Genomic DNA, 24,569 nt, shown 5'->3' on the forward strand with positions numbered 1-24,569 from the left:
TTATTACCATCTGTGCCTGATCTCAGTAAAGGCATATTCCTTTCGAAATCTTATCCTCTGTAGCCCATGATAGCTAGAGGTGCTTTAGCATGGGGGCTAGATGCAAACTGTAGTCCTGTAAGTAACTCATGTCAAATGCAGGATCCATCATATAAACACATGATGTGAGCACAGCATGGCTGCTTCTGCTCCAGGCTCAGTGCCACAAGACCTTAGTAGCTCTTGCCAAGTTTTTGGGGAGGGGAGGGGAGGCTGTTGATGCGTGTTAAGGTCTTCCTCCAGACTTTAAGGGATAATTCTAACCTTGCCCACTGCTGCTACTACTAGGTCGACCCACCTATACCCACAATTGCCTCATATAGTACTTGACTTCCCTTTTCAGTATCTTTCTCATGCTCCTTAGTCTTAAACGCATAGGTCCTTCTCTACATGCATACAGGTATGCAATCTTTGCAGGACTGCACCTTGGAGTACCAGAAGACAAAAAGGATGGCTTGGAAATATTAAAAAAGCAAGCCCTCATTTGTTGGCAATATTATTAATAGTGGCTGTGGTATGCCTAAGTATGTGTTGTCTTATTAACATTTATTTGGGCATTATCAGCCCATACGGGACAGTTAAGAGGTCCACTTTGTTTGATAGCAAAGTTTGTTAAGACTTTAAGAGGCTCGACAATACTTGCTTCCTCTCTTCGCTAAACAAAAACCCCTCCGAAAACAGTCCCCGAGTACAGAATAAAGACTTTGCTGATTTATGGGGCTTTGTGGTACAAACCTGTTGGGCCAGTGATTTACAGGCTTTGCTGCACATTTAACTGTCAATATAACTAATTACAGTTGACTTTAGCTTACTGTACTGAAAACGCTCATTTTGTGAAATATAGTGTTCCATGTGAAAGAGGGAAAATCAAACATCCTCAGGGCTACCAAACAAGAAAGAACTACTCCACATTAGGACGGAAAACTTTGGACTTGTCATAAACCTTCAAATTATTATTTCTTGGCACCATGTTTTAGCTCAAAGTACTCAAATATTATAAATCACCATTAAGTTAATATTTCAATCTCGCTTAATAGTAAATGAAATTTACCAGTTTAACTCTCATATAGGTGACTGACATTTGAAGAAACATGGTGGGGGTGAGAGTTATTGCTAATTTGCTTGCGGTTTTGTTTTGAGGGAATATTATCATTGCCTGGTCTCATTATTATGTAAAAACAAGGCTTTCCAAACATGGTGTTTTATTGTAAATAAAGATTGTTTTTGATGTTAATAAATAACTAAAAAAAATTAAGAGCTTTTTTTTCTAGACTGTATTTTAATAGTTACAAGGCAAACGAGAGATTTAAATCTTTAGAATATTTGAAAGGTAATAAATTGGATATATTTCCAGGGCGAAAAAGAGTATATTCGAGACATACCAGAGATACTTAAGAGTATGGAATGCAAGCCTAAATTACTCAACGGTGATTCCCCCAGCTGCACAACTAATGGAAATAAAACCCAATGAAAAACATAATTTATGTATCTTCAATATTAACAAACACTTCCCCTCAGATTTAAATGTCACCCCCACCCCCTCCAAGACACAACTAACTACATGTATCCCATGTTGCTTTTAGTTTCCCATCTTTTCTTGGCTTCAAACCTGGAAAAAAACAAACAAAAAAACAAAAACAAATGTATGTCAGTATCTACCAAAGTACACTTTAGGGAGTTTTCAATCAAATTTCATTTAGCAGCAATGGCTATATCGGAACTAGATTTTTAATACTCTAGCAATCACAAAAGGGAAAGTATAAACATTTGAATAATGTATCAGCTGTAGTAAAGACTCTACATTAAGCAGATGCACTACTCAAGGAAAAAGCCAAGGTCAAATTAAGCAAACAAGGATTAGTAGAAGCCAATCTGAAGGCAGAAAACATTTTACTCAGAATCTCTATTAGTCTTAAATATAGAAGGCCAATGACCCACCCCCATGCAAGCTTCTTTTTCTTCCGGGCTTCTTGACAAGCTTCTGCATCCTGCTTTGTTTTCACAAAATTTCGACAAGCAACAGCTTTGGAAATTTTCACACCAAGCTAAGGAGAGAAGAACATAAGCAAGTGAGTTCACAGGAGAAATTAAAGAGAGACAAAAAGAACGGCCCTTTAAAGCAGCTTTGTCTGAGACGTTTTTAGCATTTGTACCTGACTCAACTGTCCTGCATCTACTATGGAACATTTCTGGGTACATTATATTCAGCAACAGGTGGAAGGAAGGTGAGGCCTGTTCTGATTTTCAGTGAAAGAAAAGTTCATTATTTGCCTAGCAAATCAAATTAGTTTTGGCACAGTTTGAAAAAGAGGTGGGATAATCATGTAAAAACAACAACATAATAGCTGTTCTATTAGAGTCAAAGTTGCTGTGAAGTTTCATTTCAGCACATGTTCTCTAGAGGTTGAGCAGGAATGGATATACTGTTGTGACTATTCATGCCTTCTTTATACTTTTTAAATTGAGTGCTTAGGAGACACCACTAGGGCTTTCCAGACTTTGCATAGGCAAAGGAAAAAGGATCTCCTCAATTTTCTTGGGTTTTTAGATGATTCCCCCCACCATTTCAGATATTTGATTTCCACAAAACATTTATACTTTGCTTTTCCACCTTTAGAGGCCACAAAGTAGCTACAACCAAATTATATTTTTGATCAGTCACAATAACAACAAGACATCACCATTAACAAAAAGATATAAAAAAGAAAATCAATTGAAAAAATACTATTTGATGATGATGATTTATTTATACCCCGCCCATCTGGCTGGGTTTCCCCAGCCGCTATGAATAGCAGAAATATTAAATTCAAATAAAGTTTATCTCAGTATCCCGATTCTCTCAGTAAAGGTTCAGTGTGACGAGGACAATAGATAACAAATCCATGGCAGGTTAGCTTTTTCTTGTAGTTTAAAGCTGTGAGTTAAACCTACACTAAATAAATCCAAGGACCACTCATTCAGGGTTATCGGAGAACCAGTCTCTGATGGAATTCATACAATGGCTGGGATCCAACTGATCCACATAGAGAGGTTCTATATGTGTTGAGGGACGATGATTCAGCCAAGTTACTAACCAAACTCAGAGGTAACCTATATAGCTGCCAGTGATGTACCACAAGAATGTAAGAGTGCTGCTAGATTAAAGACCCATCAAGTCTTGCATCCTGTTTCCCAGAGTGAGAAGCCCATAAACATGGCATGAAGGCAGAATCTAGCCCTCTTCAGCACTGCTGTTGTGCCCCTGCAACTGGTATTTCTATGGCATGCTTCTTCTGAACTTGAAAATGCCATTTGACATATGACAGAGGACAGCGGGAGCCAAAGGAAAGAAACAGAGGTGATTGTGGAGAGAAGCGGGGTGGGGTGGGGTATACACATATGAATATATGTATATTTATTAATTCCATATATACACACACTAGCGGGGAGTGCCTGGGAACTTTTAGAAAGTAAAAAATATTGTGATTTTAAAATACATAGTGTAATTTGTGAGTCTGGATTCTTCACATCAAAAATCTGGTGAAGTCATGATTTTTTCCCCACCATCTTGATTCAAAATGGTGCCCAGCTTTCAAATATAAACAAAGATTGCTGCCCCCACTCCGGGAACACTCATGCAGAGTTTGGTGAGGTTATCTTGAGAGGTAGACAAAACCTATGCCAAAAATCAGGTGAAGTCACTGACACTATTATAGCAACATCACTGAAAAAAGTAGGACATTTGAAAGATAAATAAAACAGGGCTGAATGAAGAAATTAATGGGAATAGAAAAGTAAGTTGCCCAAGGAATGAACTATGTTTTAACTAGAACACAGATAATTAGCATCACGGCTCAGGATTTGTATTCATACAGCAACCTAGGAATATGCATTAAGATTGGATTACTACAATGCACTCTATGTGGGACTTGTGCTTGATCCGAAAGCTGTGGATAGTGTATAACGCTGCAGCACTCTTGCTGACATGACTGAAACCCTGCCAGCATATAACATATAATTATATTTTTGGAAACTGCTTAGGTTTTCTTACAATCAACCTGTTTAAATAAATAAATAAATAAAGCACTGCAAAGCCTAAAAAGTTACTGTTTTTTAAGAAGAGCAGTATTTTTTTAACCGCCCCGATACCCCCTTTTATATCCCAGAACACCCATTTATTAATTTCTGCCATTTTAAACAACTATAAAGCTCACTCAAGTACTTAAGATGCCCGCAAGCTTCTAACCCTGATCTGGGCACTGTAACCACAGATGTGGCTTACCCACTATTAGCTAGCTTGCACTTGTTTGCCCGGCTAATAAGGCCTGGCTAAATTCTCTGGATTGCTGCCTCTTTCTTTGGATATCTTTGGAGTAAAATAACACTTATAGACTTGGCAAAGCATGGTTCTAGAATGGGCTAAAGCAGCCCGTACTATTGCGAAGAACGGGAGAGAGAACCATTTTGCAGTCTTAATGTTATTGTGCAAGGACTGCATTGATGCAACTTCTAAAAGACAAATCTGCTGTGAATAAATCAGACACAGCCATGTCTGATTCAAGTGTAAGCCTACTGCCCTCCTATCCACACCCTCACATACAGCCTCACTTCCTTTCCTAACAGAAGCCCCTGAAATCTTGGTCAATGGGTTTTATATTTATTTATTTATTTATTTATTTAAAAAATGTTTCAGGCCATCAGATAATACAGCAAAATACAATGTTGTAAGAAGCAATAAAACATGAATAAAAATACATACAACAATTTCTTGTGTAGTCAAAGTATCAGCATTTTCCATATAGAACATCCAATATTTTGCTGCATTTTAATTAAGGTGTCTAAACATTATCACAAAGAACTGCAAATTGGTCAGAGCACGCAGTAAGGAAAATTAAGCTCTAAAGGCTTTTTATCACCACATTTCAGGAACCAAGGGTGTAAAATGTTCTAATTTGGGATATATTAAAAGCCATAAAAGGTCTTTCAAAAAGATTAATGGTACTTTGCTTGGATTTAAGATAAGGGCTTTAGCTGGTTGGAAAAGCAGGGCCCTGGCAAGACCCTTGAGGCATTCATCTTTACAGCCACTTGGAAGATTTGTAAAAGCGTCTGCATAACCTCAAGCAAACGCACTGCGACATTTTTTTTAAAAAAAAAATCCTTTCAATTTTATAGGTTTAAAGTGTGTAAATCATATTGGGAAGTAATGCAGATATTATGGCTCATCCTTGTAACGTAGTACACATTTTTCAGAGACAAACTTTTAAATCAAGTTAGTTTTCTAGGGGGCAAACTCATTCTAATTTAAGTTCATAGATAATCATTTTAAAAATCTTGCTCTTGCAGCTTAATACAGCATAACGGCAAACTTGCTATCCATTATTTTTCATTTTAAAAAAACCCTGTATAGCCATGAAGAATACCTGGATCCTCATCTCTTGCCAAACCATATGAAGGCACATATTTTTAAAAAATACCAATTTTCATACTTAAAACTTTTTTTGTGGAATAACAGGTTTCTATGAAAAATATTTATGCTATTCGCTTTTGTTCTTTAATTAAATGAAAACAGATGTTTTCTGAAGTAAAGCGGAACCATTACTGAAGTACTTAAAGTGCTAAGGTCTTTAATTTTTATATCAGTTTGGTCTACAATTCCTGATTGTCTTTACTCAAGCTCAACATTAATGTCAAGCAAGTTACCTAGGAGACGAAAGAGATCAAAGAGACAAAACCCCCTCAAATGTCTGATTAATCAAGCCTGCAAACAGCTTATTTCTTTTAGCCTGCATGCAAGTATGAAAATGAGATTCAGGGAGCCGTACATTGTGCAGATTTGTTCATTCTTATCAGAACAAAGCCAGCGGCAGCTTATTTCATGGATCATTGGCACTGTCATCAGTGCTACACAGAACGGGTGACAGCTCCTCATTTTGAGGCTTGAACAAAATTAGCAAAAAGTCGGCACAAATTAGCCTCTCATCTTTTTAGTAATATGACATTATTCATTTACTTTTTATCCAATTTTTAATTTTTTCCTTGTCAGCTATCCCTTTCTAGTGTTTCTTGCACAGCATCATAAAACCCTTTAAAAAAAAGAAGCAGCAGCAGCAAAGGAACGGCTGAAGTTTGAAATAGTAAATAAAGTTGAAGGAGAGAGAGGAAAATAGACGATCTTAAAAGCTGCAAAATGTGTTTACTGTAACTTCAGGAAACATTACAAAAAATAAATAAAGCTTGAGATGCTTGATGAAATGTTTGGAGGGGAACCATCTATGACCCACCATAGCCCTTGAAATCCGCTGAAGATGCTCTCATGGTTCATGCGCCAAGTTAGAACATTGAGGGCAAGGGAGCAAGCTGTCTGCACAGCAACTGCCTGGCCATGGAATTCATTTCCTCTTGGAAGCATCTCTGAGTACGTCTGGCTTCCTTCCGGAAGCAATGCAGAGCTATTTTGCTTAGGCTGCCCTTTAGTGACCAATGACTGATGCCTCTGTTTTGAGCTGTGTATTGCTTTTAATATTTTGTATTATTATATTTGATGGTTAGGTTTATACATTATTTCACCTTTTGGGTGCCACCTTGAGCCTCTGGGCTGGCGGAATGAAAGTCCACCAAAAGATAAAAGATTTATTTCAAAGACCCCATTATAAAATACATACTCTCTAGGACATTCAAGGCTGGATTCAGAAATGTCATATGTAGGCATGTTCTATAAAAGGCTAAACCCAAAGGGGTTTTAAAAGAACATCTCTATTCTAACAAGTCTTGAAGCATCCTGTGGTCTATCAGAGAAACCAAACAGCCTTTTAATACTATATTACAGTTTCTCATCAAATATGAATCTAGTTATTTCAGGTTCTGCCCGCGGCTATGATTTTCCCCTTTTATGTTGTGGAATGTTATCCATTGCTGATGTATATTAACTATATAAAGCAAACAAGAATATTGAGTGGATTTTCAAGTGAGAATGGTCTTCTGTCAATGATTTGTTCAACTTCTAGTACAAAATACTTTGTAATACCTTTGTTGGGTTTCTATAGAGGAGTATTAAATCATCAAATTACTGTATATGTGGACAACTCTGTCATATAGCATGGACATTAAAAACTGTTCCTATATTTGAGCTTTGTTTTAGATTCAAATATTTATATGCAAGTAACTTCTTCCATTCATAAGAAACAGCATTAAAAATTAACCATAAGCTGTTAGATGTTTTACACAGTCCCCTTGTAAGAAAGGCTGTTTTAAAAAAAAGAACTGTAGTACTGTTTTCAGCAATTTCTTTATCTCTGTTCTTCTAAGTAAGAAAGCTTATTAACAAGCTTTGAACTTAAAATCACATTTACAATAATGTGCCATCAACAGTTTTATAAGCTAATTAGAAAAAAAGATTAATTAATGACTGGCTGCTAATAAAATGGCAATCATGAAGAAAGAAACCAAGGGTGCTAAGCTTCAACTACCACCAATTAAGAGCTAATTACAAACAAATTATATATGTGTTTTGCTGTGGGCTTTAATTTACTAAAATGGTTTTAATTAAAAGAGAAAACATGCTGATTAATTGAACTGCAGAAAAAAATCTACAGTATAAACTGTGCTTTGTCTCTTTAATTAGACTTGTAACATCTGAAATCTTTTTTAAAGGTTTGTTAAAAAGAAGATATACATAATTAAGAGAGCATATGAATATAATCCTAGGTGATAACCCCTGTCATATACTAAAGGTTAAGAGAAAACAACCTCATTGAAGAGAAACTCAGAAACACCTTCACTAGAAAGGCAGAGGAATTAGCCACAAATATATTGTATTTGTCTTTATTTCCCCCAGCACATTAACATTAAAAGGCATTTCTAAATTGTACATGGTTGTTCTACATTTTTTAATATATATTTTTAATTTCTTTGAACACGTAAAGTATTACTGAACATTTTGTATGTGATTCTGGAAACTGCCAACTCTATTCGCAATGGCCAACAACACATCCATTCCCTGTAGAGTGTATCAACTGTGTCTATGAAAAATAATCATACTAGTTTGGCTATAGTACAGGAATGACCTAACACTTTAAAGTAATATTTATTATCATGAATCATCTGAACAAATTCAAAACAAGATCATGCAAATTATTGTTTGTGAAATCTCTTACACTAAAGGGCGCAAACTGCTAGGTGAACAAATGGAATGATAGCACAGGAAAAGTCAGAAATGGCAGGGCCTTTTGCTCTTTAAGTTACTGCCCTAATTTTAATGCACTATTACAAAACAGAGCAAAGGAACTAAGTCACAAGGTAACTGAAAAACTTTTGATATTAAGTATTTTGAGGGTGGATCGGGCAGGAGATCTTTCACACATAGTAAACAAGTAACCACTCAAATTTCAATGATAGAATTAAAGTACCACTACTAATAAAAATATTTTTCTTCAACAGTTCAAATACTGAAGGAAAACTAAGACTATAGTGATGGCACTGAGTTATCAAGCTTGCCATACAAAATTACACAAGTTGTGAATCATGGGTCACTTAGGAGCAGAGCAGCAGAGAAGTTCTCCAACTACAGTGGAACCTTGGTTCTCGAACGGCTTAGTTGATGAACAAATGCCGCAAACCCGGAAGTAAATGTTACGTTTTGCAAATGTTTTTTGGAAGCCAAACGTTTGACACGGCTTCCGCTTGAGTGCAGGAAGCTCCTGCAGCCAATCAGAAGCCGCACCTTGGTTTTTGAATGGTTTCGGGAGTCGAACAGACTCCCGGAACTGATTAAGTTTGAGAACCAAGGCTCCACTGTATTGGGAATTGAACTGCTATGTATGCTCCAATTGGATCCTTGAAAAACCTTGGCTGCTGGAGGCCTTCCTAGAGATTCATCCATATCAGTCCTTGCCAATCCACACCACCAGGAGCCCCTTTTTCTTGACCTCACTCTGATGAAGGAGATAGCACCAGTGGCAGGTATAATAATGATAATAATAATATGCCACCCATCTGCCTAGGTTTCCCAGCCACTTCCCAACAGGTAGACTTCGCAACAGCAGAGGCTTCCGGCTGAATGCCTGAGTGAGAATCCAGGAAGAATGGAAACTGTAGCTCCATGCTTCCTTGCAGCAATGGACACTGCTGGGCAAAGCAGCTCTACCTTCCCTGCCCAGCCCCAGCATTGGGGCTATGGGGAGACATTAGGAACGTGATAGAGCAGAGGAGATTTGAGGCCAATCCAAACTTATTTGTTTGAGGTGGGCCCTGCTGACCTAAGCTGGAGGGAATTCATCAGTAGCAGATATGTAAGTATACTGCTGTATAAGCTTTTAAAAAATGGTCACAGACTATATTGCTTAAAAGAAAATGTGTTCAAATTATTTAATAGTCAGTCCTGCACAGTACTCAGAAAATATTTAAATACATGAATTGTTAAGCAGCCCAGAGAGTCAGAAGGTTTTCACGGAGATGTAAAAGTGTTCTTTAACAATCTATTTAATTTAAACTAATCAAAGTTACACTGATTAATAACAACTTGTTAAAGCCTTTCTGTAGGTTGCAAAATGGGGTATCTTTTATATGGCCAGTATAATTCAGGAATTCTAAATTTCTTAGCACGTCCAAAAGAATAATTATGTAAATGAATAATTTGTAGTACAATTTTCTGTGACACCCAAGATTAACAAGAAACCTCACATAATTTAGCTATAGCTTAATTATTCTGCATTCTTAACTTTGGCTTGGATCCAAAAGTGAACTTGCACAAGCAGAAGACACTTTCATAGATTTAAGGTGCCTCTAATTCCCACCAATTCCCCTTCTTGCTGCAGTTCCCTACACCTCATCTCATGTCATTCTGGACCCTCAAGAGTAGCTTTTCGGGGTTTGCTTGAGGCTGCAGCACAGATGAAGAGGCTGGGTAAATCATGCTGTGTGAGCACAGTCCAAGCCATTATAAATAAGAACAGCCCATGAAATCAAAGTAAAGTTTTAAGCCTACTGGGTTGCATCCAACTAAGTCATACTCCAGATTAGACCCACTGTATTCAATACACCTAAGTCCACTTATTTTTATTACTCTGAATATGACTTTCTGGCTGCAACCCACAACTTTCACAAAATATTAACAATTAAAATTACACTGCCAGCTCAGTTCTCTGAACCATGTGCATCTTGACCCTCAAAGGAGAATTCCTGCATATTACATTTGAAGAATATTGTTTTAGGATTTAAGTAAGGGATTTTAAGAAACTGTTTCACAATATATTGATCATGAAGGAAACCTGATAATTTTATGCAGAGAACTATTTCTGACTCTGTCTCATGTAAACTGGTGGAAAGCATTACTAAAGCTAGAATCTTCAAATATATAGAAGAACAAGTCTTAATGCGGAACAATCAGAATGGATTCTCCAAAGAGTCTTGTTTCACCAACCATTTAGAATTCTTTGAGAGTGTCATCAAAAATGAGAACAGGGACAAGCTAGAAGGAATTATATAACAAGATTTTTGAACAGCTGTTGAAGTCCCTCATTAACTGCTACCACAATTTCATTCTATTGATGTTGGAGACATACATGGAAACATCAATGAATCTGACAGTAATCTTGCCCCCTTGCTTTGTGAACATGACTGAAATTTCTACCAGCACAAACAGGTGCAATCAAGTCTCATACAATATAATCCATCTTATAACTAGGCACTGACAACACTGCAGGTGGCGGCCATTTCACATGGCAGTTCTGTTCCAGGCCCCCACAGGTGACAGCAGAGCACGTACAAGGATGCCCCTCACCGTTCTGCCACCTCTCATCTGGGTCCAAAAGGACTCATGCATCAGCGATTGGGCATAAATTTGACATGCCTAAAATGGCTGCTGCCTGTGTACCAGATATTCTAACCAAGTCCACCGTGATCCTATAAACTCAGGGAGAAATAGAAGGTAACAAGACAATTCAAGATGATACCAGAAGGTCCCGAGAGAAGTTTACAGTTTACAGTTAAGACTCTTCCAAGTATCTGCAGGCAGATACCCACAGCCCTATGGATATCAAACTATTTCTTGACACACACTATTTAATCAACAGAACACTAAACACCTGAAAAACAATAGAGCAGTACCACTGCATAACTGCCTGCACCCAAATACAACTGCAACAAGTGCCCCATTGCAGAGAGCCAAATAATTGCCCATATCTCAAATATATATATTGCTCATTCTACACTGCCTGGCTCTAGATTATGTACATTCTTTACATCCCTTTTTTATTTGAGGCAACCCCATTCTATAAAAATTGGTTCTCTCTGTGAAAGAATGATAGACAACTATGTTTTGGCATTCCCTAGCTTTTAAAAGCATGTTTTCATAGCCTCTTCTTAGCCATCTTTTTTATTTTTGGCTCTCCTCCTCCTCCCCAATACTGATGCTGTTCTATCAGTTTCACAGGCTTATAAATGTTATACATCAAAAATTAGTTTCACTTATTAAGGGAGGAAACAGCTTTAAGGACTCTGGGATCTGTGCCTCAAAGCAAAGGCTTTATCAGCAGGTTCCAGTTACTGCTTCTTGAAAAAGAAAATACCACTGATTAAAAACCTATACACCTGATTTCCAAAGAACACTCATCCATTGAACACGTATTCCATCACACTGTTAAACAGCTGTACCCACAAATACGGGTCAGCCCAGGTTTTCATTTAGTGTGAAAATAAAAATGGGTGATATCTTCTAGTTTTAAGTTACCCTTTGTCATTGGCACCTATAGTATTTGTTTCTATGGTGGACTTAGTGTGAAATAAATATAGTCAAATGCCCTCAATTTCACATATTAAGGACATATTAAAGACATATGAGTATATTCCTAAAATTTAGGAACTTTGGTGTATGGTAAGGAAAGATGAACTAGCTCTTCACACATCAATGCTCAAGCTAAGTGAACCCAGTAGTTCAATGCACAAACTCCAAGAGTCAAGCATTGAATGTGATCCAGCTCTAACTACTTGGGTGAAGTATTATTAGTCTGATGATACCCAGCTCTATTTCTTTCTAACATCTGAATTAGGCAATACCATGTGAGAGCTAGACCAGTGCCTGGACTTAGTGGTGGGTTGGCTGAAAGCTAACCAGCTGACTGAATCCTAGCAGGATGGTGGCATTGTGGGCAAACAGTTCCCAAGCCTGGATAACTGGTCAACCACCTGCTTTGGATGGGGTCATATTCCCCTGAAGGAGCAGATATATGCTGTGATGATGTTCCTGGATCCACCTGTTACTATTCACCCAGGTGACCTCAGTGGCTAGGAGCTCCTTGTGCCAGCTTTGGGTGGTAAAGAAGTCATGGTTGTTTATGGACTGAGATCACATGACCACTGTTTTTCCATGTGCTGGTAACCTTGAAGTTGACCTGCAAGCTACAGCTAGTACAAATACGTATGTGTCTGCTTGGCTGCTCACTGTCCAGAATATCACCATGATAGACAGCTGCTGAAGCAGTTGCACTGCCTCTCAATTAGCTACCAGGCTAAATTCAAGGTGCTGGTACTAGTGTACAACATCATATACAGCTTAGGTCCAGGATATATCCAACTGGATTCAGGGGTGGTGTTCTGTAGAAGACATCCTGCAGATACCATCTCATGAGGTCCGCTCTGCACGATGTCAGAATTGAGGGTTTCACATGACAGTACCTACCCTTTGGAATGCCCTCCCATTACTTATCAGGTGCTGCCTAGTCTTTTTAGAATTACCTCCAGCCCAGTGCAGGTCCTGTTTGTTTTCCCTAGACATCTGGTTAATCATTGTGGGAACAGAATGCTGATCTGATTCAACATAACTCTTATGTATTCTCATAACTATAGAATTATTATTTTTAAATGGAAAGAAAGGCAACCTTCCCTGAGGAAAGGAGCTCATAGCACAATTTTAATATATAGGGTTGCTGTTTTAAACTAAGCCCTCAAACTTTTTTTTATCTCTCTCACACATTGATGTCCAGAAATAGAATCCCAACTTGAAACATGTTGCTACACATTATTATGGGGAAGCAAGAGCATATGTTACAGCACTGGCCATGTTTCTTCTTCACAAAGGGGGCAATTGGAAAGATTGCTTAGGTTCCAGTCATTTTAAAGCAGCTTAATTGAGCTTAACCTTTTTGTGAATGGTTGCCATAAGCTTTAAAACATACAATTATTTGCTAAGGTGTAAGATATTAATTGCAATAAAAAATGCAGCAAACTGCGATCAGTTTACAAAATGAATAGCATTAAACAGCAAAGCTATTCCTGGACCACATCCCGCCAGGTCACCGATGGGGCCCTAAATGGTCTCCTCTAAAAATGCTCCTTGCACACAGAAAAAATAGCTTGTCAACAGATGAACTGATCTTTCTTTTTCTAAACGTATGAGCATTTTTTGTCCTATGTAAGACCATTATAGAACCCTGCATTTGCACCCTGAATCAATACAGTCCAAAAAACCCCAAACACTTTGCTTATACCCTGCCCATCTGGACGGGCCTCCCCAGCCACTCTGGGCGGCTTCCAACAGGATATTAAAAACACAATAAAAGATCAAACATTTAAAACTTCCCTAAACAGGGCTGCCTTCAGATGTCTTCTCAAAGTCAAATAGTTGTTTATTTCCTTGACATCCGGTGAGAGGGTGTTCCACAGCACAGGCACCACTACCAAGAAGGCCCTCTGCCTGGTTCCCTGTAAAATTACGTCTCGCTGTGAGGGAACTGCCAGAAGGCCCTCAGAGCTGGATCTCAGTGTCTGGGCTGAACAATGGGGGTGGAGACGCTCCTTCAGGTATACTGGGCCGAGGTTGTTTAGGGCTTTAAAGGTCAGCACCAACACTTTGAATTGTGCTCGGAAACATACTGGGAGCCAATGTAGGTCTTTCAGGACTGGTGCATCAACTGGCCTTTATGTACAGGTCAGTGGTATTGTCCTCCCTACACTTCCTAATGACAGTTCCCATACCACACGTCATACTTTTTAATCGTTCTCTTTGAGTATTAACAGCAATTTATTCAAAGGCATGTGAAATGTTGAACTAGCAGTGTGGAGGCCTGGGTTCAAATCCCCTACTCAGCCATAGAGTTCACTGGGTGACTCAGAGTCATTCACCATCTCTCAAGTATGCACGGTTGCTGTGGGTATAAAATGGTTGGTGGAAGGGAGAGAACCATGTATGCTGTCCTGAGCCCCCGGAGGAGGCGTTTTAAAATGTAATCGCAGCAGAAACAGGCGTGAGGACCTGCTGTCACATAAAAATAAGTGTGAAGTCCCACAGAGATGGTTACTTTCTGGGTATGTTTCCATGGTTTATTTTACCCCTGAATGACTTCAGGGTGATGTCTGTCCCAAAAACATTCTATATTCATAACCTTTCTCAATGAATCCCCTTCTCCCATATACTATAACTGAAAAAAGGGCTGCCTAAAAAGAAGTAAAGGATTAGGAAACAGAAACAATCCCATAACCATATTTTAATCCACATTATAAGACTTGTGTGAAGCTATTCGAAAAAGGTCAACCTACCTCTCGAGTAGCTAATCTATCACTTAGTTCCTCGGCTTGTGCAATATCTCCTTCAGCCAAAGATCTGTCTATGCTGATTTCGAGGCCGGACTGGAAGAAATATCAAGACAAAAAGGAAAGTTCCCAGTAGAATATCAACTGGACATTGCAAAAACACGTTCAGGCGAAATGTATCACAATATGTACAAAACCATATTCACTTGCAGAGCTGTAATTTCTGTGTGTAACAAATCGCATACAGGATGTATTTGGAAAGTAGTTTAAAGTACATAGATATTCACAGAATGGTTGTTTGAGAAGAAATCATTGTATTAGTTCCACCTTATGTGTTGGATAAATACAGCACTTAAAAAAAAATTACATGGGCTAGTTTACGCCTGTCACAATAAAATTTTATCTCAATATCTGACTTATCTGTTCCATCCCTGGAGCTTCCCTGAATATGTGTATGTGTCAAATATATGAAGAATGCCAATTACCACTGCGTCTTCACAATTCTTAGATCTTATCTTTATCCAAAAAACGAATTCTGGCATGCTGTCACTTCACTATTTTACCATATTACTGAATTCAAGCCTGCAAATTGTCAGCTATAAAGGAAGAGAGGACTACATTTTTAATCTCTAAAAACAAGCAATAAGAATGAGCCTTAATAACACAGGCAAATCCTAACTTGTCTTGAGTTAACATTTACAAATGAAGGCCCACTAATGAATGCAATAATAATAATGTAATAGATTTCTGCCCTGAAACTCTAGGTTCATCTTTCTTGAACACTCTATTTGTAATATATCTGAGGGGAGGGGAAGGAAATAGAATGCTGATTACAAGTTGATGTGTCAAGACTTTACTAGAAGAATGCCATCTTCCAATTAAGAAGATATTCACTGCATCTCAGTTTGCTTACATTTATTTTTACATACATTTGCTAGTCACTCCATCTGTTTTGTTATCTATTGCTAGCAGAAAACAAATAATTTGCTACTGACCATTAATAAACATTCTAGGGCTTTTGTAAGATGCAACACAAATAATGTAAGGCTAGCAGAAAATAAAGTGTTATTTATTACCAAAGCAGCTTGACTCTAAGTTTTACACTCCTATTCCAAACACACCAAATGGAACAAAGTTCTTTGGCCACATATGGGCTGGATTGAGAGGAGGTTAAGCATACTGATTTCAATATTATATCCATTTCTCTGGGAGCAAGCTCCATTTAACTAAATGGGCTTACTTGTGAAGAGACATTTATAAGATAGCACTGTAAAGGACTATTCTGTAAGAAAAAAAATATTGGGTTTTTTGTATGAAGATGGAGAACTTCCTACTTTTCTGTAATTTCAGTCTGAATCTTGGTTGACTCACAAATACTTAAAGCAACACCAACATCTCCTCTACAGTACAACTGAAGCGCATCTATGAAACACTGTTGGCTCAGTCTTTAGATATAGTAACCACAGCGTCTCACGTAATCTAGGATTGGGAAACAAAGGTTTCCAGGCCAGAGGGTGCAGTTGTAAGGCAGACATGAACTCCAGCGGCTGGACAAATACCACAATGAGGAACTTTTTTTATAAAAAAAGTGTTTTGTGATACAGTGGTACCTTGGTTTGCAACCGCTTTGGATTACAACCGTTTTGGATTACAACCATGTCAAACCCAGAAGTGTGTGTCCTGTTTTTTGGATTACAATAAATTTTGGGGGCGGAGGCCCCATTGGCAAAAGCGCGCCTTGGGTTACAACCTGTTTTGGTTTACAACCGGACCTCCGGAACGGATTATGGCTGTAAACCAAGGTACCACTGTATTTGCTTGATGTGAACAATTGCTTGGAAAACACAAGTGGCAAATATAACATTCCAGAGAAAGACAGAAATGCTCTTCAGAAAGTAACTTTGGAAGAAAGCATATCAAAGGTATGAGTAAGTTATGCCTATTTTTTTATTCAGAAAATAACAAAGTATACATTAAAGTTAGGAGTTTGGTATAGTAAGTCACCTTTGGAGGGGCTTCCTTGCTTGAAATTGATTTAAACCTATCATTGATTCCAAAATACTTAGTAAGCTCTTCCAACTGGCCTTCTTTTGTGGACTGTCGGCTACAAAGGGGGAAAAACATTTTCAGGAGATTATTATTTCATTTGAAAAGAAATACGCATTATTGAAGCATGTATTAAAACATCCTGTTAAAGAACATATTTAGAATAAAACGCTGCTTCTACACATTTGATATTTTGAAATTTTTACATAGTTAGATTGTAATCAAGATTTGTTACTTTTGTACTTTTGATATACAAGGGCATCTTAACTAAGGAAGTCTAGCCTGGTATCACTAAATATAAATACAGTATGTACATATATTTTGATTAGATAGGCCATAATCCCTCATATACTGAAGGCACAAAAGTAAGTAAAATTCACTGCAACTTAATGTTATGTTTATTTCATTATACTTGTAAAATAAATTTAAAATCACAGAAAGTTCTTAAATACCTTTCAGTTGTTTCTTCATTTTTCTTTTTTAATTTACCTGAAGAAAGAAAGTACTTTAGATTATTGTATTTGTTATAAATTCCTGTTCACCCTGACTTTTAGTAAATTGGAAACATGAAACAACTGTTGTTATCACACATCTCAGATGCAAGTTTTGTGCACAGGTTCTACTAGTGGGTAATGAAGTGACACACAATTAACTCACCTGTGTCACCACTATAGCACTCTATTACTTTCTTTATAAGGGCAAACAATCCTTTCTGAGTTCTTGCCATGGTTAGTGCTCTATCTGTGGCAAGGACACTAAGGTTGTTAAACATCAGCTTCCATCTGTTGGACTGCAGACATAACTTTCTGAAAGGTATCTTCTCCTTTGGCAGCATCATTCATTGCTGCCACAAAGCGAGCAAGTCCTCTCTAGTTTTAAAATCTGATGAGATTTCCATGCACAAAATTGCCACTGGCCAGTGTTGGCTATGTCAGTTGTCTCATCAATTGCTGATGAACAGAAAACAAATTCCAATACAACTATTATCATCTGCCAAATCATTAATTTTCTCACACAGTCTGATGGAATGATCTCATATTTTAACATAAGGAGAGCGTCTCTGGAACCAATACTGCAACATTTCTAAACAGGCAATCTTTCACAAATTCTCCCTCTGCTTATTGCTTCAGGTAACCTCTGGCTCTCCCTCTGCAGTTGGCTTTTGGCTGCTCCCATCACAGCTCATATCTGATTGGCTTCCTGTCATTTCATGCTTTGGCTGCTCCAGTCAGAGATCACATCTCTTTGGGAGAAAAGCTACAGGAAGCACTATGGGCAGAGGTTAATAGGCAGAGGTAAGTGTGGTGGAAGTGCACTCAGTAAGGAAGAGACAGTGCAGCAACTATTCTATGCACTTCTGGTAACACCCACAAAATTCTTTTTACAGCGAACAGTGGTTCTAGCACAGTGGCAAGTAGGAAGAAGGTTCACTAAGGTCAGAAAAAATAGCTGATGGCTTCCCCCCCCCAGGGGGCTGGACGGTCAGCCCTGTCACAGAGTACAATATAATCTCATTTCCCCCTTTTCTACGGAGGTGCACATACATCCATAGCAATGTGCTGGAATGTGTCTGATTTCACAGGGTATTGGAGGTCTATACACACCTCCAATACACATATTAACAGTTTGGTCTGAGTAGCTGTAAGTGCATGCTGTGGAGGGAGGGGAGGAGAACAGGATTGCCTTATATTCCACTGGAATACCTCCGTATATAGTGCTACAACGACATCAGACTGGACTGAGGCTGTCTGAGTGCTACAACGACATCAGACTGGACTGAGGCAGTACTATTCTCACTGTACAGTGGTACCTTGGTTGTTGAACAGCTTGGCTCTCAAACAAATCAGCTCCTGAATGCCGCAAACCCGGAAGTAAATGTTCTGATTTGTGAACGTTTTTTGGAAGCCGGACTCCAGACGCGGTTTCCACAGCTTCCAATTGAGTGTAGGAAGCTCCTGCCGCCAATCAGAAGCCGCACCTTGGTTTTTGAATGGTTCCAGGAATTGAACAGACTCCCAGAATGGATTAAGTTCAACAACCAAGGTACCACTGTATCTTAAATAGATATCCAAAGCATACCCAACTGAGAATAAGCTCTAGTCAACTGTGGAACTTACATGCATAGTTACTGTGGTACAAAATAGCTATTTGATGTTATTGTTACGGAGGTACAAAATAACTATTTGATGTTATTCTTACTGTGGTACAAAATAGCTACAGTATTTGATGTTATTCTTACAGATCTATACAACCCCTTCATACTCAGATCCAAATGATTTATGTAGAAGTCAGTTCTACTGGCTTCAGTTAAACATGTCTCAGTGTACCAGCCCTAACCGAAAGACATTTCCCTGGTGGTGGTGGTGGTGGTACATGGACTAAGTTTCTTCATTTCCCCAATCAGCGCATCAATTCTGCCATCATGCTGCTGCCTAGTTCCTCCAACAGAGCCCCTTTTAATGCATAGAGGTAGGATTTCAAAGGGGCAAGATGTGAGCATAAACCAGTTTTCCCACAGAGAATAATTATGATGGAGACAACTAAGCTTAGTAGGATGGTTTGGGGACAGAGGTTTGGAGAGCTGAATCACATAGTAATCTACAAAAACCTAAGTGCTAGTTCAAATGCCACCCTGAAAAGGCATTAATAATTAAAATGCTGAATTGCCTAAGAATAAAAATACACATGAGAACCACTGGGGTTTAATTAGGAGTAGTGTACAAGACCCAAACTTGAAATTAAATCCCTGCTCAGTCAACTGGGAGTCTGTGGGCAAGTCACTCTCTCTCGCTTTGGTTCTCCAATAAAACTAGAATGACCTATGTAATGCGGTCGCAGAAAGAATAAATGACAAACACTGTACAGCAGCACTACATAAATGGGCCAAGATTCAAAGAGCTATTTCTGACATGCCCAAAGGCCTTTGGCATTTTCTTTGAAGTATAGTCCCTCCTGCCTTACTACAAACTGCTTTTAAAATTGCTCTCAGATTTAATAATCTGCTTGTGGCATGTGCGCTGCTGTTCTGGAAAGATGTCCTTTGGATACCTGGAACTAGTTGTGTTCTCTGGATCCTGACCATAACAAATAATGTTATTTATGTTTTATACCTCTGAATCACAACCAAATTATAGAAAAATCCTCAAGTTCAATATTCTACAACGTATGCGTTGTCACTACTGCCACCTAATCCGTGCTTTAACCGTTTTTGGACTCAATTAAGCACAATGTTTTCAGCTATTAAACAACAACATTTCCCAAGACTTATGTTAATTAAGCAAAACACCTTTTCTGGAACGCTTTCTCTTTCCCCTCCTGTCACTCTGACTGACTTGGATTTTCATTTCAAAGTTTTTCTTTTGCAGGCTCTGAAATTTCTGTTGAAAGAGAAAAACACATACTGAGAAACACTATGTTCTTTTGTTTGCTTTTACAGTGAAGTCACTGAATGTACAAAATCAACTTATTTCAGAAATCTACTGTATAAAACACTCCCAATAGAAGCAAGCTGCATTCAAAGGTCCAAAATGGCAAGGATCAGAGTCCGCAGACCCTAAAATGGAGCCCACGAAACATGGACTTCCTTGTTCATGGGAGCTGCTGCATGAGTGCAAGGGAAATGTGTGTGCTGTTAATGTGTATGCAGTGAAAAGGAAAAACAATACATGCACAGCATCTCTATGCAGTTAACTCAGCTTCAACACATGCAAGAAGCCTCAGGACTACACTGACTGTCTACACAGATCTCTATGTGATTTATTCCACTTCCTGCATTAACTATGCAGGCATATTTTTCGGAGTCAATTTCAACCTTCTGCATAAAGGCTGGAACCCAAAAAGATCCCTTAGCATACCTAAAGGTTTGGGCATAGTCAAGGAGAGTTACTTTTTTTTCTTTGAAAAACAGACCGCCTCACCATGCCATATCACAAACTGCTTCTGAACCCCTCCCAGTGTGAAAAGTGTTCATTATATGGCATGAGGGGCAGCTGCTTCAAATACCTAATTCCCAAATCCATTTGGACATGCAGAATTGCTTGAGCTGTTTTCTGGACTCGGAGAAGATGTAAAACAAATATGAAATACGTTGAAAAATAAAGTACGAGTACTCAAGGATGGTCAGGTTATAATTGCTAGAAGATATAGCAAAAGAGAAGGCAGAGTGTGCATTTTGATAAAGATCAACAGACAGTAGCCAAACCTGCTTACTAAATCAAGCCTCAAGTTTCCGTACATGATCTCCAGACAGAAAACCAGAACCTGATAAACAATGGTAACCCCAGCACACATCTTGCGAAATAATCACACCTCCCTCCATTCCTATTTAAGTGAGCAACCTTTTGGGCAATGATATTAAAACAAAACCCAGAAGTTTCTTCTCCATAGGTGAAGAAGCTTAATATGGAGACTGTGTTCCATTTAACATAATTTTACTTCTTGTTTCAACCTGTTCTTTCAAAAATGATTACCTACGTAAACATCAGCTACAAGAGCTACTATACCAAACACAGTATCAGTCATGTGCAGAGTTGTAATCATACCTACTTTCCACATATCTAATGAAACTCCAGAAGGACATGTTTGGAATTCCTGTCCTTCATCTGCCACTGCTGTAAAAGGATTGCCTTCAGTGATACTTTCAGGTTCCTGAATCTCAGAGCTAGAAGACAGAATGCCTTTCAAATCCTTTTGTTCTCTTTTCTCTTTTAAGATGGACTCAGGCCCAGGCCCGTCCCATGTTCCTTCATCATCAGAACTCGTGTCAACATCACTTTCATTCACACCAGGAGGTAACAGTCCACTCCACATCTCTAGGTACATAATGAAAGATAACATACACATTATCGCTGTGGAAAAATCTTTAACAAAGTTATTTAAAATGTCTTTAGGGCTTTCGCTGTCTCTTCAGCAGCAATGAAAACAGAGTCAGAACTTCTTGTGCATCTTACTTAACTATTCATTCATCAATGTCAAAGTGAATTCAGATTTTCTAAGATCCAAGGAAACAGAATGTGAAAACAAATCCTTTGGACATAAAAAGAGAATTAGAAAAATACAATATTACAAAAATAATCATTTTTTTATTTGAAGTTTTAAGTGGCTTACACAGGCTTATTAGAATTAATGTCCAACATCTTACTGTTTATCAAACAGGCAGTTTATGCAACTACACTGAGCAGTGGTTTTATATGTATATTATGATGATGTGTTTTGGCAGGGTCTGGCAGCAATAATCCAAAACTGTATGATACCGGGGCAGGGGTGTGTGGCAGTGGCACATGTGTAAGGGCAAAATAAAAGACCCATAAGTCAAATATACTTAATAGTAATGACCTGAGATTGCCCACTGGTGCAGCACTGGGGACCCCAGGATTAGATCAGATGCTTTAAACTTTCTTCATTTGGGTATGTTTTTCGAGATTGGGTGAAAAAACAGTATTCCAAATGTGGCCACAAACAGATTTGCAAATAAGCCAGGTTAGGCAGGGTATGCTGCAAACTGTATCCTGTCCTGCCCAGGGACACTACTCTCTGTCTGCCACTCAATGCTCCCTTTTGCCAGTTGGAAACAGGATTATAAAGCTACCCTGATCTTCTTCCTCCTGCTTTTCTCTGGATCTCAGATACCAGGAGAAGGATGAGAGCTGTTTCCTTCTGAGCAGCCACCCACCCCAGCCTTAAAAACAGAGCACGAAGCTGTGCATAGTACAAATGGCCCTCATTTTTTTCCATTAGATGTCTGGGGGCTGCCCATTCTCAGGTGGCTTTCATAAGTCAGGGCACTGTCTACACAGCAGCCTTCCCTGGGCTTCTTGGTGGCTTCTCCCTTCGGTTCTATCAAGATGCCAACTCTGTGAAGAATGGCAGGTTGCAGGGGCCACTCTACTTGGCATCAGATGAAGGTCATCAACAGTAGATATGATAAACCAGTTATTTTCATTCCATTTCCTAATAATCCCTAGCACAGATTTTGCATTTTCCACTTCTGCTGCATGCAATTTTTTCTTGATTTTCTCATTTTATATTTTTGTAAATGACTTTGAGGGTGCTAACAATCAAGCAGTATATAAATTTTATGAAATAAACAGAATAAACACCATGTTTATATTTTTATTTCCTGTAATATGATGAAGGAAAGGCACTCTGCTGCAGATTCTCAGTCTCTGGTGTCACACACTTATATTCAGGAGTATTCTAATGTCTGTCTGTAAAATGCTGGAAGTATACGTGTATATCTGTGCTGTTTGAAGTTCATCTTACTCTCTACTATGTCTTAATATGTTGGATTCTGTGCAATCATATACTGTACACCATTCCTTAGGAGTAAGGCCTACTGAAGCCAGTGAGGCTCACTTCTCAATAAAAACGCACAGGGCCTGGTTTTCTTGCTGAAGGAGCTGTACTTAAACTAACAGACCAATCATGACCATTTCCTAACTCAGAATTCAATGGGACTTACTCCCAGGTAAATGAGGTTAGGACTGTAGCTAAGTTACTGTCCTCTGTACTTATTTTCCCTGATCCATGTCAAACTGTATCTCTCTGAACTTCAGAGTTCCCCAGCTATAAGACAGGATTTTATGCTTAAGAATGCAGCTGTAACAACTAGCTATTCTTTAAAACTTGCAAAATAAAATAAAATAAAATCATTTCCTGCCATAGATTCAGCATCTAACCTTGGCCTAATCCGGGGTGGGGGAACCTCTTAACATTCCAGATGTAGCTGGGCTGCAGCTCTCACCATCCTTGAGCCTTGGCCATGCTAGTCCCAACACCCTCCTTTGTGTGCCTCCTCCTCAAGAGGTCCGGAGGGTGGCAAGATGAAAATGGGCCTTCTCTGCAATGGCTTCCCATCTGTGGAATGCTCTCCCCAGGGAAGTTTGCCTGCCGCCTTCATTATAAACCTTTAGGCACCAGGCAAAAGCATTCCTTTTTAATCAGGCCTTTGGTTGATCTGATTGACATCCTATGCCCTTTTAAAATGGGGGGGGGGTTGCTGGGCGATATTGGGTTGTTGTTTTTAGTTTTATTAGGTATTTTGCGGTTTTATATCTTGATTTTATTTTGTGAACTGCCCTGATCCCCAGGTATAGGGCGGTATATAAATTCAATAAATAAATAAATACTAAACATCTGGAGGACCAGACTCCCCATCTCCTATCTAACAGGCACAGCTCAGGGTTGCATCTTCTATGCAGCACCTCTCTCTGCAGTCCTGTGAAATACGTTATTCTCCTAGGAGCCCGGTTACGATTGTGGCGATCGATTCACGAGAGTTTCCACGCCCTTTGTACAGGGCTGGAAGTAAAACCACAAAGCTACCTTCAAGAAGGGCAGGTGCGGTTATGGGGCTCCTCCTGCCTGGCGTGATCTTCGGTGCTGGCGATTTGCATTGCCTTGTAATTAAAGTGCAACGGAAAGCGGGCAGAAAAGGGGTTGGCATGGGAGAAAATAGCACCCGTTTTATTGGCAGCCTACTACTCGTGAGCAAGGCAAGCTTCACAATCGCCCACCTCCCTTACCTGGGAGCAAACCCTACTGAACTCTATGGGACTTCCTACAAAGGAGACGCGTAAACCTGCGACTGGAGAGAGGAAGAACTCACAGCCCCCCTCAGCCAACCTGAGGAGGAAAGCTCCCCCGGCCTCCCTTCAAAAACTCTGCCCCAATAACGTCCTACAGGCCGGAGAAGAACCGCCGCCGCCGCCTCACTCTTCTCGCCTCACTTACCCCCCGCACTTGTTTACATCGCGGCCATCTTGAAACTCCTCGCACAGCCCGCCCTCGAATGCACTGACTCCGCCCCTCAGCCAATCCGCGCTCCTCGGCTCGGCGGTCCCCATAGCAACCATCCGCCGAAGCGGGGAGGGGTGGGGTTTGTCGATCCAAAGGCTGCAGTCCTAATAGCTTTCTCACAAAACTTCCGGGTTTCGTTTCTATAGCCTTGAAGGCGTGAGGTGGAAGTGACAGAGGAGCTG

At 39.2% G+C, this 24,569-nt stretch overlaps 1 protein-coding gene across 2 annotated transcripts; it reads right to left on the reverse strand.

The window, feature by feature from the left end:
- Positions 1-1,298: 1,298 nt before the first annotated feature.
- Positions 1,299-24,471, reverse strand: FAM204A (family with sequence similarity 204 member A). 2 transcript variants are annotated; one of them, XM_081912849.1, is made up of 8 exons: positions 24,322-24,471; positions 21,136-21,401; positions 19,877-19,967; positions 17,043-17,079; positions 16,549-16,648; positions 14,551-14,640; positions 1,978-2,084; positions 1,299-1,648 (listed from the first exon to the last, which is right to left on the reverse strand). In XM_081912849.1, exons 2-8 carry the CDS (start codon positions 21,397-21,399, stop codon positions 1,597-1,599), a joined length of 741 nt encoding a protein of 246 aa, XP_081768975.1. In that variant the 5' UTR covers positions 21,400-21,401; positions 24,322-24,471; the 3' UTR covers positions 1,299-1,596. The 2 variants fall into 2 exon arrangements, with proteins under 2 accessions (XP_081768975.1, XP_081768974.1); XM_081912848.1 differs by lacking the exon at positions 24,322-24,471 and adding an exon at positions 23,914-24,049.
- Between the last annotated feature and the right edge of the window lie 98 nt (positions 24,472-24,569).

Source organism: Podarcis melisellensis (genome assembly GCF_964234715.1).
Source record: "Podarcis melisellensis genome assembly, chromosome: 5".
Classification (NCBI taxonomy): Eukaryota; Metazoa; Chordata; class Lepidosauria; order Squamata; family Lacertidae; genus Podarcis; species Podarcis melisellensis.

Bases quoted from the DNA above. Each gene is read 5' to 3' on its own strand.
- FAM204A (XM_081912848.1), bottom strand. From the start codon at position 24,034: ATGCCAACCCCTTTTCTGCCCGCTTTCCGTTGCACTTTAATTACAAGG. The intron at 16,649-17,042 runs GTATTTAAGAAC...CCCCCTTTGTAG, and splicing joins AATGAAGAAACAACTGAAAG to CCGACAGTCCACAAAAGAAG. The intron at 14,641-16,548 runs GTGACTTACTAT...TATTTCTTCCAG, and splicing joins GCAAGGAAGCCCCTCCAAAG to TCCGGCCTCGAAATCAGCAT.